This window comes from Poecile atricapillus, chromosome 25, assembly GCF_030490865.1.
Source record: "Poecile atricapillus isolate bPoeAtr1 chromosome 25, bPoeAtr1.hap1, whole genome shotgun sequence".
Lineage (NCBI taxonomy): Eukaryota > Metazoa > Chordata > Aves > Passeriformes > Paridae > Poecile > Poecile atricapillus.
The window spans coordinates 6110358-6124142 of NC_081273.1; the positions used below are offsets into that span (position 1 = coordinate 6110358).

The 13785-nt window shown below is 60.7% G+C and overlaps 2 protein-coding genes across 2 annotated transcripts in view; both read left to right on the plus strand.

Annotated features, from left to right (window-relative positions):
* Positions 1-428: 428 nt before the first annotated feature.
* FXYD2 (FXYD domain containing ion transport regulator 2) lies at positions 429-3193 on the plus strand. Its single transcript, XM_058857092.1, has 6 exons — positions 429-545; positions 1165-1203; positions 1343-1417; positions 1979-2015; positions 2138-2168; positions 2294-3193. Exons 1-5 carry the CDS (start codon positions 452-454, stop codon positions 2160-2162), a joined length of 270 nt encoding a protein of 89 aa, XP_058713075.1. The 5' UTR covers positions 429-451; the 3' UTR covers positions 2163-2168; positions 2294-3193.
* A 7083-nt stretch (positions 3194-10276) lies between these two features.
* Positions 10277-13785, plus strand: part of DSCAML1 (DS cell adhesion molecule like 1) — a 92516-nt gene continuing 89007 nt past the window's right edge. Inside the window, exon 1 of the mRNA XM_058856979.1 lies at positions 10277-10399. Coding sequence (XP_058712962.1) covers positions 10357-10399 — 43 coding nt within the window. The 5' untranslated portion in view covers positions 10277-10356. The remainder of the gene's footprint in view (positions 10400-13785) is intronic.

Genomic DNA, 13785 nt, shown 5'->3' on the forward strand with positions numbered 1-13785 from the left:
CGGGGCTGGCACCGCCCGGGAGGGGCGCAGCATCCCGGTGCCCACTGCCGGCAGGGATGCGCCGGGGATATCTCCGGCTGCCGCCGGGCCCCCAGAGGGTTCGGCCCTGGCACGGAGGTGCTGACCCGGCCGAGGGGACACCCTCGGTGCCAGGCTGGGAGGACGGGGCGCGCTGCCCGCTCCTCTCCAGCAAAAGGCGGTCACAGCCTGTATTTGAGCCCAGCCCTCGGCTCGCAGCCGCCGCAGGAGGTGAAGCCCAGCAGGGCTGACAATGGGAAGGGGAGGAAGGGCTGGGACGAGGACACGCAGCTCGGGGTGCCCAGCCCTCCCCACCGGCTGGAACGGTGGGTGCTGCCCCTTCCCTCCCCTCCCTCTTTCCCAAAGGCGGGCGGGAGCCCTGTGCCTCCCCTCGTGACTGCGATAAACATTACACCGAGGCCATTAATGTTTAATGAGGTTTGTCTCCCAATTAATGCGCTTTCCCGTGGGTGCCCACTCGCAGAGCGAGGCGCCCGCAGGACGACACGCCGAGGCCATGGGTGACGGTAAGGACAGACGCCTCCACGGGGACATCTCCATGCGAGGAGCAGCGCTGGTCCCTCCCACCGCGGGGGAAGCTCTCGATGAGGATTTTGGGTGGGCAGAGGTGGGGATGGATCCCCAGAGCTCCACAGCCCTGTGGCACATCGGTGCCAGCTGGTCTTTGGCTTCTTGGGGCCATTTCTCCTCGCAAACTGCTCCCAGCAGAGGGCTGTGCACTCAGGTAAGGCTGCAGCGCTGGCACGGTGACAGCTCTCTGACATGGAAGGGACGTTTTGGGGTGCAGCCGGTGCGAGGTGTGAGCCTGAGGGGTTGTTCAGCCCTGTGCACCGAGGGGACAGAGCCCTTGGACAGAGTCCTGCGGGCAGCGGCACTTCCCGAGGGCGGTGGAGCTGGGTCCCTCCCTGCCTGCAGCTTCCCCTGCAGCTCGAAGGCTCCCGAGCATCCTGCAAATGCAGCCTGCAGCTGCATCCCGTGGATTTGGGGTGAGACGCAGGAGTGTCCTGGCTCAGCTGCGTGCCAAGGAAGTCCCAGCACTCTCGCTCGCATCCATCCTGGATCCTGCTCCCTCCCGCCTCCACATTGTGAGGACGTGGCTCTCACTGCAATTTCTCCTCTTTTCAGAGCAAGTGCCCGAGCAGGGCCAGGACAGGTTCAGCTACGGTGAGTGTGTGTCCCGGGCAGGCCGGGGGCTGCGGGCACGGGGACAGAGGGCAGCCCCTGCCGCTCTGCCACGGGCTCTGTGCTGCGGGCTCAGCCCCACTCTCGGGCTGGGCTGACACCTCCCGGCTCTCCTCCCCAGACTATGACACCATCCGCAACGGGGGGCTGATCTTCGCCGTCGTGGCTTTTGTGATCGGGCTCCTCATCATCCTCAGTAAGTGCCTGATACCCCTGGGCTCTGCTCCGCGCTCCTCCTCTGGCCGGGAGGGGGCTGGGGGTCACCAACGCTGCCCCCACAGCACCAGGGGTGGGCACAGCCTATCCCCGGCGCTGCCTGGGAACTTTCCATCCAGGCACGCTCCCAGCACAGGGCGAGTTGGGAGGGAGACCACGTAAATATTTAGTGTTTCCCTGCCAGCGCCAGGGCTTCGGAGGGAAGGTCACTCATTAAAAATAGCAGAGAAAACTCTGACGTTTCCAGAGAGAGGAACCAGCGTTCCCAGAGCGCTCGAACCTCAGCAGCTCCCAGACTGAGCCGATGCTAAGTGCGCCCTGTGACCCTGCCTGGCTCTGTACCGGCACCGCTTCATGCAGGGTGGCCGCGGTCACAGCTGCTGCAAGGATGGTGCCCACTAATTTTAGGGAGAAAACCATGGAAACCGACAGCATTTGCAATCACGGGGCAGCTTGAGCAGGAACCTGTGGCTGGGCGGTGCAGGGGTGGGTGTGATGGGGTGGGGGGAGGCTCAGCCTCAGTCGCTCCTCTCGCCCCCAGGCCAGCGGTTCCACTGCGGAGGGAGGAAGAAGAGGAGGTGGGTATTGCACGGTGCCTGTTCCAGTCCTGCCAGCTGACAGGACCAGCGCCCAGCCCATGTTCCTCTCCGCTCGGCCACGCTGCCCAGCCTAATGGCCACCTTTGCTTTTTGCTCCACAGACAAGGGAGTGAGGAAGAGCTGTAGGCGCAGGTAGGAGGCTGCAGCCGGCAGCCAGGCTCCCTGCTGCTTCGGGGAAGTGCTTCTGGGGAGCCTGTCCCGGGAGGAGAGGGGCTGGCACACGCCGCCCGTGTCACCCTCCGTCTCTCCGGTTCCAGAGCTGCAATGCCACCGTGGAAGCGGAGCTCCAGCCGAAGCCCAGGAGTCCTGGCCAGTGGCCACCCCTCAGCCCGCTCCAGTGGATCCATTACCCCGCAAGGCCACAACGCAAATTACCCTCGTGCTTCCCCCTCTCTCAGACACATCAAGAGTTCCTTGGCTAATAAAGTTCAAGCTCCGCGAGGTTAAACTGTGTGCCTGAGGCGTTTGAATCGCCCACTCTCCTGGCCCGGCGCCAATCACTTTTCTGCCCTGCTTTCCACCCCAGACCCAGGAAAGGTTCCCGCTGGCTCCTCCGCAGCCCGAGGCACGGAGCAGGCGGCTGCCTCCGCCTTGGCTTTGCTCCGGATGTTTCTTCTCCCAACTGCAGGTCCTGGATCCTGCGGCATTTGCCTTTCCCTTGGGATGCCCAGGCAGCCGCTGGCAGCACTGTGGGGCTCTTTGTGCGCGCGTGTCTGGCTGGGATGGGGTTAATTCTGTGCCTCGCAGCCCTGGCGGTGCTGGGTTGTGTGTTGGCAGCTAGGAAGGTGTTGGGAACACTCCAGTGCTGGCTCCTACAGCTCCCACAGCAGCAGCGCTGTCCCTTCACCATCCCCTCAGCAGCACTCCGGGGTGGGCAGGATCCTGGCAGGGGACACGGCCAGGACAGCCCCAAACTGGCCAAAGGGACATTCCAGACCAGGTGACACCTGCTCGGGTACAGAACAAAAGGGAAAGGAGGAGAAAAGGGGGGTGTTGGTGAGTTACAACTTTTGCCTTGCAGAGCGAACCTGACTTGCCGGGAAGGGGCTGGGCAGCGCCTGCGGATGGCAAGCGAAGAATTTCAGCCTTCTGGGTTTTTTCCTTTTCTTGTGCTCACGCTCCCTCTCCTTTCACTTTATAAACTGCCTTTATCTTGACCCGCGCGTTTGGGGGATTTTCCTTCTTTTTAATCCCTCCCTGCCCAGCTGGGGAGCAGCAGCTCAGTGGGCAACTGGTGTCCAGCCAAGGTCAGCCCAGCACAGCACCAGGGAGCGCGACCCAGGAGTCCTGCTCGGGCAGGAACGGCGCTGGGATGAAGCACGGAGCTCTGGGTGAGCTCTCGGCCTCTCTCAGCTTCGGATTCAGCCAGAAACGCCTCTTTTAAAAAAAAAAAAAAAAAAGAAAAAAAAAGAAAATAAAAAGAAAAAAAAATCAAAACTCTGCCGCGATTGGGCGGTGGGTGGAGGGAGGTTCGCTGTGTGTGCCGAGAGCCGGCCCGACACAGACACCTAGTGACGGCAGGGCACAGGGCTGCCTGTCCTGTCCCACCGCTGCCCCCCACCCTGCCCCAGCATCCTCGCCCCTTCCCCTGCCGGGCCGGGGCCACCGGGAGCCTCGGGGCACCCCAAACGAGCAGAGGAGGAGGGGTTCAGGGAGGGATGCAGCGAGGAGCTCACTCCAGTCTCATCAGTCTGGGGGTTACTTGACCAGGGAATGGTTTGGATGAGAAACCCAAACTCAGGGGGTTTCCTCCCCTCACCTGAAGCTGCTGTGGTTGTTCAGGTGTGCAAGGGGCTGCCTTCAGTGACCCCGACCATCCCAGCACAACCGGGATGGAGAAACCAACTCCCTGCGTCCGTTTGGGCTTCGACCGAGGTCAGACACTGACAGAAAAATAGGATTAGCTGTGGGAAGGTTATTAGGCAAAATCCGTGCAATTTGTCTAATCTGAAGTGCTTATTTAACACAGTAAGGAGATTATTTTGGAATATAATTTTGACTTGACAGTGACCCACTAATAAAGAAAGACCTGTTGTAGCTTTGCACAGCTCAAGCAGGGACAGGAGTCCTTCGACCGAGGGAGAAAATGGTTAATGGTTAAACTCAATAGTCTTAGAGGTGTTTTTCAAACTAAATGATCCTGAGACTCTATGAGAAGTGTTTAACAGCACAGAAAGGTTTGGCCACAGCAGAAGTGCCCTGCCCACACCTCGCTGAGTGTGGTGGGGCTGTGGCCCCCAGAAGCAGGAGCTGAAGGTCCCAGCAGGCAGGAAGGCAGCGGGGTGTGAAATGAGCCCGTCCTCAGCAAGGTCTCACAGCCCTGAGCCCCAGGGCTCCCCTCCTTCCCTCTCCCGAGCGTTCCGGGGCTGCAGCCGTGCCCTTCACTCCCCGTGAGCCCAGAAGACAGAGCCCCCGTGGCTCTGGGATTACGGGGAGGGAAAAGCCGTGTCTGGCTCTCATGCGGGATCTCCGTCTCGGCACCAGATGGCATTAATGGCATTATTCTGCACGGCTTGGGGACACCCACGTGTGCCCGCACCTGCACAGCCCGGACTGACGGGGGGTGCTGGCAGGGCACGCCCCAGCACCCAAACCCTTGCTGTGACATTTGGAGGGCAGGGGCTGATCCGAGCACAGCTGAGAGCAGCCCAGCCCAGTGCTCCTCCAGGATGGAGCCAGGAGCAGGGGACAGGCACAAACCAAGGACAGGATGCATGGGAAATGTGGCCTCTGAGCTGGGCTAGAGAGGCTGCCAGCAGCTCTCCAAGCCTTTGCAGTCATTTGTTTTGGATGTTGAGCCCTGGAGCTTCGGGAGAGAGAAGCTGGGGTCACCGTGTCTCCTTCCTCCTGCCACTGCCCCATGAGAGGGTCCTGTTCTCCCCAGGGTGAGTCATTGTCTCCATCAAAGGGTGTCCCACAGACAAGCCCAGCCCCTCAGCCCTTTCCTTGTGCTCCCTGTGCTCCGTGGCCGTGGCAGGGAGGTGTTTGCCTTCTCCCCTGAAGCAGGCAATCTCAGAGGATTTCTCTCACAGCCCCTTGAGCCATTAATCTTCTCAAAGTAAATCTTTTCTGCGGCACAAAGGAGATTGGGTAAATAATACAGTGGACAACTGGAGGGGCCTTTTCCTCTGGGAAGGCTTCCAGATCCAAACAGATCCTTCCCCTTGGCGCTGGTTATTCCCTGTTTGCTTCGTGGGTCTCTGGATGGGCAGGTAGGAGGAAGAAGCTGTGGCTTGGCCTGTGCCTGTGCTTCATCCCTGACTGAAGGTGAGGAGATGAGGCAGCAGGGCCAGAACCGGAGCAGCAGCAGCAGCAGCCAGGGAGGAGCTGCCAGCACTGCTCCGTGGTGCCAGGGACGCATTTCGCCCATGAGGAAACACGAATGCAAAATGTCTCCTCATTAGTTTAAAGAGGAGAGCAGCAAATGGTGACTCAGGGAGGCAGAGAGGAGCACTGGAGAGAGGAGAGATGGGCCGGGCTGGCGGGGAGCCAGCCACGTGCCTCGGCCTCCCTCTGCTCTGCTCCTGAAAAGGCAGCGCATCCAGCAGCGGCAGCACCTCTGCAAAAACAGCAGCGCTCCCCGGGCTGGAATTCTCCTCCAGCCCCAGGAAATGACATTCCAGCCCCCTTTTCCAGGTTGCACGTGCCCCAGAGGGGAGGCGATTGGGGAGTGACTGCTCACACGCCGGGGGCAGAGATGCTGTGGGAGCGCAGCCCAGGGATGGACGGGCTGGCTCCTCCCGGTGGGATTTACGGTGGGATTCACAGCGGGATGTGGCTGGAAGCAAAGGAGGGTCCCCACGAACCCAGCCCATGTGTCTCAGGACCGTGCCTTGGAATCACGGATGTTGGAAAATACCTCTAAGACCATTCAAGTCCATTAACCAACCCTGCCAGGGCCAGCACTAAACCACGTCCCCAGGGGTCACATCTGTACACATCTGTCTTCTAAATCCCTGCTTTAAATCCCTCCACCGCTGTCCTGGGCAGCCTATTTAGCCCCTGGAGCTCGCTAAAACTGTGCAGAGCCCCTGGAGCTGGCGAGGACAGGGATCCCGCTCTCCTCCCCTCGACGAAGTCCCCTCGTCCCTGTCCTCGCTCCCCCGGTCCCCGCTCAGCAACGGAGCGCGGCGACACTAGAGGGAACCAAATCCCAGCTTCTTGCCGGGAAAGAGGCTTTTCCTTGGGAAGCCGAGCATCCCGCCTGCCCGCCGAGAGATTCGGGCTGTGGGCACGGGGGACGCGGAGCCCTCCGCAGAGAACAGAACCACAGGATGGTTTGGGCTGGAAATTTCAAACTGTTCCCCCTTTTCGTGTCACTGGCCGTCCACAGGCGTAAGTGCCAGGGATCCCTTCTGGAAACGCAGCTGTTGCTGTAGTGCACGACCCAAAGGGCTCGAGTAGGATGGCGTTTTTGGGTACACTGACCTGCTGGCACCTGTTTGTCCAGGGCTTTGCAGCCTTTTACTGAGGCACAAGCCCCTCGCCACCTCCAGGGCGTTTTTCCTCCCACCACTCCATGTGGCAGCCGCTTGCTCCCCTCTGCCACTGGGGAAACTGAGGCAGTGGGAGGCTGCAGCCACAGGCGAGGTGGGGTCCTTCCCTCCTCAACACCCACACAGAGCCAGCCTTGGGGTTGGGGGCAACCGGGGAGGAGGGGCAGGGACAGGTTTTTCCGGAAGGAATCCTACGGTGCACGCCCAGCACTTTTCCACCCAGGTATATCCAACAATTAACTGCAAGCCATCCTGCAATTACCCCGCGGTGCTGGGGCTGGGCTGGCAGCGCTGGCTCTGCAGGACGCAGCTCCTGTCTTTGTCCCCGTGGGAGGCTCAGGGTGTCCGGAGAGGGGTCACAGCGGGCTGGCCCGGCTCGGAGAGGTGCTGCGAGGGTAAGTTGGCGATGCGTGGGAAGTGCTTTGCGGCAATCGGCTGGCGGCAGATAAGTAGCCCTGTTGTTTTAATGACCGCTTCCTCCGGGGATTTGTCTGCGAGGGCGGCCGAGGCCACGGGGCTGGGGCCCGGCGGGAGGTGAGGCGTGCCCTGGCCGGAGGGATGCGGGATGCAGAGCCTCTGCCCAGCCCGGGGCACAGCCCGGGACTGCGGGGCGCTGTGCGGACCCTGCTCTGAGCGCCTGCCTGGACAGTGCGGGTTTGGAGTATCAGTGGAAGAAATACCCCACAGGCTAACGGGGTGTGTGAGCGCGGGACGCTCACGGAATCCCCGGAGCTCTGGGGTAGCCCGGAGCTGAGTGTAATTCTGCCCAGAGGCACAACAAATGCCAGGGAAAGGGGAGATTGAAGTGGGGGCTGTTTTCAAAGGGCTGTGGGATGCCCCGTGCCCTCAGGAGAGGCAGTAAGACCCCTCCCTTGTGCGATTTCTGCTGCGGTGAAGCGCAGGGGGTCCCTCCTCCCGAAGCCTGTTGGGGCTCAGAGCTGTGCGTGGGCATGTGTTGCTATAATTTCTCCTGTGTCTTGTGCCGAGTTTGGGCCAGGGAATTAATTCCTCAGTGTGAGCTTCACCTTTGAACCGTGCAGCTGGGCTGGCTGCTGGCTCTGGCAGGCTGCTGGCCGCCGGGGAGCAGGGCAGTGGCTACAGGGAGTGTGAGACGGGCTCTACTCGCCAGTCTCCGCTGGCCTGGCATCCTGCGAGCCGCCTGTGCTGCCAAAGCGCAGGTCAGCGTCGCCCAAATAATGAGTGTGGAGATTTCCTGCCCTTCCTCAGCACAGCCATGTGAAGCACACGATGCGGTTCTGGTGGGCAGCCGGACACCGGCTTCCCGTGCGGAACGCGCCCAAAGGGGACACAGCAACGCTTCCGCTTCCTGTGCGCATCCAAAGCGGGGGCCCTGGAGATGCTCGTGTCCCCAGACGGGGGCTGGCTGCTGGGCAGGAGCTGAGCCCCAGGTGTGGGCTGGCAGGAGCTGCTGCTCCGGGAGCTCTGGCTGCCTGCCCGGCGCTGCCAGCCCCGCACGTGTGCCCGGGCTCAGTGAGCTGGCAGAGGGCCTGGGCTGAGCGCTCCGCCGAGGAGAAACGCGGCCGGAGCGAGCGGCACAGGCGGCTCAGGGACTCGCCAGGGCTCCCCGAGTGGGACCTGGCCGGAGCGCTCGCCCTGCCTGCCTTAAGTTTTGACTCTGGCGCTGCTTCTGCCTCGCCAGCAGCTCCTGTCCTGGAGGAAGGGGCCCTTGGTGGTGAAGGTCAGTGTGCTGGGTTGGTTCTCTGAGCTGGGGATGGTGAGGAAACTCACGAGAGCTGCTGAACAGCTAAGAGTGAGCTAAAAATGAACGGGTGAGTAGCATTTACTCCCCCTGCTCACATGCCTGTCACAGAGACCCGTGGGGCCCCGTGGGTGCGGTGCCAGCGAGTGCCCTGCCAGCCCACGCACCCCCACTCCATTCACCCCCAAGTGTAGGAGGGCACCAGTCACACCTGGGTCCGATGGGTTGTGTGCAGGTTTGCAAAGTGCTGTAGCAGGTTCCGGGGCTGGCAGCTCGCTGTGAGCAGGCTGGGCTGGGCTGTGCTGCCATCCTGCAGCAGCTGCCGGGGAGGGAAGGGGGCAGATGCCTGGCATGTGGCTGGGGCTCCCCAGAGCCCGGGCTTTGCTGGTTGCCTGGGTATGGGCCTGCATACCAATTTCCCTGCGAAGCATCGGCGAACATCTGCACGGCGATGTAGGTGGCGATTGAAATGCCCCTCGGTTCCTGGGGGGATGTGTGGGCACAGCTGCTGCCTGGCCGCCCCTCGGGACGCTGGTGGCGCGGCCGGGGCTGCCAGCGTGGGGCTGGCACATGCCCGCGTGGGACGGCTGTGACACCCACGAGCCGCTGAGGTGGCCTGGGAACCGACTGGGGAGGGGGTGGTGACGGCGCTACCGAGCTCGGCAGCACCGAGGAAGAGGAAGCACATCCTTAGGGAGGAGGAGGAGGAGGAGGAGGGAAGGCTGCGGTGTGTCCGACGCGCACGGCACGGGCACAGTGTTCACCCCTGTTTCTGCTGCTGGCACTGAGGGGTTCGGTGGCAGTGGCCTCGCTAAAATGACACTGTGCGGTGTGTGTGGCCCGGAGCAGGGAGGGGACACAGGGTGGGCGTGGAGCACTCTGCGCCCTCGCAGCTTCTCCGTGTGCTTTGGCCGTGTCCCCACGCTGGAATGGGAACCTCCCTCCCACGGGTACCCCCTCGGGGAGCTCTTCAGGGGACTTCTAGGTGGGAAGGCTTGCAGTGAATCCACGAGGGCTGCAAATGGCCAAGGGGCTGTTGTTTCCCCAATTTCCGTGACGAGAGTTGCGTTTTCAATTAAATCTAAACAGCGCTTTTTAAAAAATCCAAACGTAATGTTTTTCCTGCTGGTTGTTTTGTTTGAAATTTGAATGCTTTAATCTTTCTTTCTGTTTATTTTCCAACAAATTGGGCTTGTAAAGGCTGTTTTGGAAAGCAAAGAAAACCTGCTATAATCACTTCAAGAAAAGACACTCTGAATGCTCTAACGGTCCAGACAAATTGGCTTTGGTGCGACTAAGTCTTGGGGAGTACAAGCCTCGGCTTGAGCTAAGCCGTGGATAAATACACCCCAAAGTAAAGCATTAGCTGGTATTTGTTTGTTATTTGCTGGCTGGAGGGATGAATGTGTAATGAATCTGCTGGCCCTGTCTTGCTTGTGTCCCCTCTCATGGCAGCAGCACGGGCTGCCGAAACCCTGATCTCCCATCCTCAGAAGTGTCCAAAGCCAGGCTGGACAAGGCTTGGAGCAGCCCGGTCCAATGAAAGGTGTCCCTGCGGTCTGTAAGGTCTCTTCCAGCCCAAACCACGGTATTATTTTTGTCCCCCGAATGCTGGACGAGCGTGCGGGAGGCCCGGGGAGCAGGAGGAGCGCCAGCCGCGAGTCCCGGGCGGCCCGGCCGTGCTGCTGCACCCGCAGCGCTGCGCCCAGGACGGGGCTCACCGGGGCAAGGCTCGGCGGTGCCGCTTTGGGGACCGGGAGCGCTCCGGCCGCACCGGGGCCGATGGCCCGGGGGCGAGCGCAGCTAGGGAGCGGCCGGCGAGGGCCGGGGGCTCCGCCAGCCCTTGCGCACGCCGAGGAGGAGGAGGAGGAGGAGGAGGAAGGGGCTCGGCCGGCGGGGGCCGCAGCCGCCCCCAGCCCTGCGCGGCGCGGGGGGGGCGGGCGCGGGCGGGAGCCCGGCCCACGGGCGGGAGCGGAGCGGGGCGGAGCGGGAGCGGAGCTGGGCACCTCAGCCGGGCTGGCAGCGGCGGCAGGAGCGCGGCACGCCGGGGCACCGCACCTCCGCAATTGCGCCGCAGCCCGGGGCCAGAGCTGCTCTGTATGGCATGTGGCTGGTAACTTTTCTCCTGCTGTACTCTTTGCCGAAAGGTACGTGCGGACCGGGCCGGGGGGCGGCGGGGGTCCCCGGCAGCGGGACCGGGCGGGCGGCACGGGCTGCGCCCTCCCCGGGGCTCTCGGTGCTCCGTTTCTCGGTCCTACATCTCTCGGTGCGCCCTGCGTGGGGTCCCGGGGCTCTCGGTGCGCCTTCCTGGGCTCTCGGTGCGCCCTCCCCGGGGTCCCGAGGGTCTCGGTGAGCCCCGTTGGGATCTCGATGCGCCTTTCCCGGGGTCCCCGGGCGCTCAGCGCCACCTCCGCGGGGTCCCGGGGCTCTCGGTGCGCCCTCCCCGGGGTGCCGCGCTCTCGCTGCGCCCTCCCGAGTGCCCGGGGTTGTCGGTGCGCTCTCCCGGAGCGCTCTCCCGGACGGCGCGGCGGAGCTCGCGGAGCGGAGCGGGGCCGGTGCCTGCCGGCGCATCCCGGAGCGGCTCCGCCGCGGAGCCCCCGGGGCGGCGGTGGCAGCAGCGGCCGGGACCCCGCACCGACGGGCGCAGCATCCTCCGGAGGGGCCGCGCCGGCACCGAGCGCTCCGCGTCCCCCGAGCGCTTCTCGGTCTGATCCCGTCAGCAGGCGAAACCCAGCGATGCCTTAAAATTCGCATCCTTCCCCCTAGGAATGCTGTGTGAAGTGTAACCCAACGGCTTGACATCAATCAGATTATAGATAAATCATACATGTATGGGGGGGATGGGGAGAATCATGGAACGAGCGTGTCAAGGAGACACACGCTGGAAGATTACAGATTAATTTAAAGTTGGGCATTAAGTGGATGCTGCCCACATCCAGCGAGGTGATACTCTAAGCGAGTCTCTGCTCTAGATGCAATTAAAGAGAGGCAGGAGCTGCGTGGAGCACGGGCACTTAAATCCCACTGCGTTTGTTACAACAATCGATCCGTGTTACATAAAGGAATTGCCCATTTCCGGATCTGCGGGAATTTTTAATTATGTTTCTGTAATAAATTACCTCTTTGCCCACGACCCGACCTGCGGGTGCAATGCTGGAAGCGCCCACCTCTTGGAAAATTGTCTACTCGGAGGATGGCAAATGACATTTGCCCTAATTATCGTCTCTGACATTTGAGAACAGCAAGGGGGAAATTTTAGGAAATGAGGAAAGTGAAAGAAAGGGGACGGAGCTGCTTCCTTGCATGAGACCTCTCTTGCTGCCCATTACATTAGCCCGTTAGCTGAACGTTAATCCAATGAAAAATATTTACTGAGCTTTAATAGGGCACCCTGTCCAGTTGTGCGGTGATGATCAATTATTCCATCAATTATTAATTATGGAATTGCTGCTTTATTCGAGCTGGGGTGAAGCTGCTTTTGGGAGCTTTACCCAAAATCGCTATTGTGCTTCAGATCTGCTGAGCTGAACGTGCCAGCGTCTGCTTTGCTTACATTTGCATTTTTTCCTGTGCTAAAAGGAAAAAAACAAACCTGGAAACAAATAACCATCGAGGATACCATGATTCCTTCCGACCCCCAATAGTCAAAATAATAAAGAGCTGCACTGGGTTATTGCTTTTTGCATCTTCTCAACCCCAGCTTCTTGGAAAAGGGATCTCTTCCCACAGAGCTATCTCTTCGGAGAAGAGCAAATTAAAAGCCTCCATTAGCAGAACTCCTCGTGGCCTCGTTTTACATTTTATTTCTTAAAAAAAAAAAAAAAAAAAAAAAAAAAAGAGAGATCTTCAGCATCGAACAGTCCTGGTGATGCAAAGTGTTAACGTGAAGCGGTTCCAGAGAGAGGACAGCAATACAATGGAAGTTTCATTAGAATAATAGGATAAAAAAAAATGAATTGCTTAATGCATGATAAACCTTTCAGATACTTAATATTTCTGGGCATCGAAGCACATCCTTTTAACGTGCTCCTGCTGTAGAACAAGAGCTCAAGTAGAAACCAAAAGCAGATAAACATTTGATCCAAGGGACCCCTGAAGTTTAGAATTCCCTTGATGGGCTGTAGCTGCTTATTTCTGCCCCTGTTGATAAAATAAACAGAAATAGGTGGTTGGCAAGCTGAGAGTTGAGCAGCAAGATGGTCTGGCAGTGCGAGGGAGAGCAGCCAGGCAGAGGGGAGGCGAGCGGTGCGCTGAGGAACGGACTGGTCACAACTGAGAGGCTGGGAGCCAGGGAAGCGTCTCCCTGCGTGATGCTGCTGGATGGCTCTGCCGCCTGATTTATATTGGCATTATATTTACATGATGTTCCCGCGTTGGGCGCAGCGAACGGTGCAGCTCGCGGTTTCTAATCTCTCCCATCTCGGCCCCCCAGTGTGGCACAGCGCTCGTTTGTCTCTGAAATGAAACATGGAAACCTCATTAAATGCACGGAGGAGAAGCCTGCAGTGCTCAGCTCCTCGCCGTGCCCGGCGCTTGTTTATCCTGCCAAAATTTCCCAGCACCAGGAGGCACCATGGCGGCTCGCCCAGAGCCTTTACCTGCGCCTGGCGTGGCCTTTGGGCTGCTCCTGCCTTGGGATGGGGAGTGGATAAAGGCAAGCCTGATGTTCCTGGTGTTTGTCCTCTGCAGGAAGAGGCTGTGCCTTGCACGAGGGGCGAGTGCCAGGGATGTGCTGTGGAACAGCCCTTCCTGGAGCTGGGGGCTGCCTGGGAGCTTGGGGCACGGCTTGGGGCGGCCGCGGCTCCAGCACCTCGGTGTTGGGGTGCCGGGATCTCAGCCCCGTGCTGGGAGGGGATGGATGAGCAGCGCTCCGTCCTTCTCTGGAGCAGCTGGCGAGCCGAGGGCAAGAATAAAGCTGGAAGCGTTTGTGGCAGGAATTGTGACATGGCAGCGCGCGAGGCTGAGCCGCGCCTCGGATGCCACGGAGGCACCTGGCAGGCAGGCAGGCAGCACGGTAATAGGTGTGACTTCCATGGTGGGCACGAAGGAGGACGGCGCTCCGTCGCTGCAGCCGTCGCGATGCTGCTGTTCAGGGAGGACGTGCGGTGGCAGCTCTGGGTGCAGAGCGTTCCTTGCCTCTGAAATCTCGGTTATAGCCAGCGCTTCGTCTTTACATAATCCTGGGTTTGGGAGTCACCCTTTCCCCGCTCGTGGATCCCGCAGAAATATCCCCCAGCGCACGCAGGCTGCGTGTCGCCGCCATCATCCGCCAGCAGAGCTGTACCAAACATTCAGGAATTCCATTTCCAGGCTGGCGTTCCTGCCTGCTCCCAGCTGCGCCTGGAAGGGCTGCGGCGGCTCCTGGCCCTGAGAGGGGAGCGAGCACGGCTGGGAGGGGATGGGGAGGAGGTGAGGAGCTGGCAGAGCTGGCCCAGATGTGTTCTGCCATCGGCTGCATGCTGGGAACCCTGGTCTCCACCTTGCAAAGCCGCCCAGTGGGTTGTGATGCTTTGGGAGCATGGCCTGGCCATTG

Excerpts from the sequence above, each read along its gene's own strand:
- FXYD2 (XM_058857092.1), top strand. The coding sequence starts at position 452 with ATGAGGTTTGTCTCCCAATTAATGCGCTTTCCCGTGGGTGCCCACTCG. Across the intron at positions 1,204-1,342 it reads CCAGGACAGGTTCAGCTACG|ACTATGACACCATCCGCAAC; the intron begins GTGAGTGTGTGT and ends TCTCCTCCCCAG. Across the intron at positions 2,016-2,137 it reads GGAGGGAGGAAGAAGAGGAG|ACAAGGGAGTGAGGAAGAGC; the intron begins GTGGGTATTGCA and ends TTTGCTCCACAG.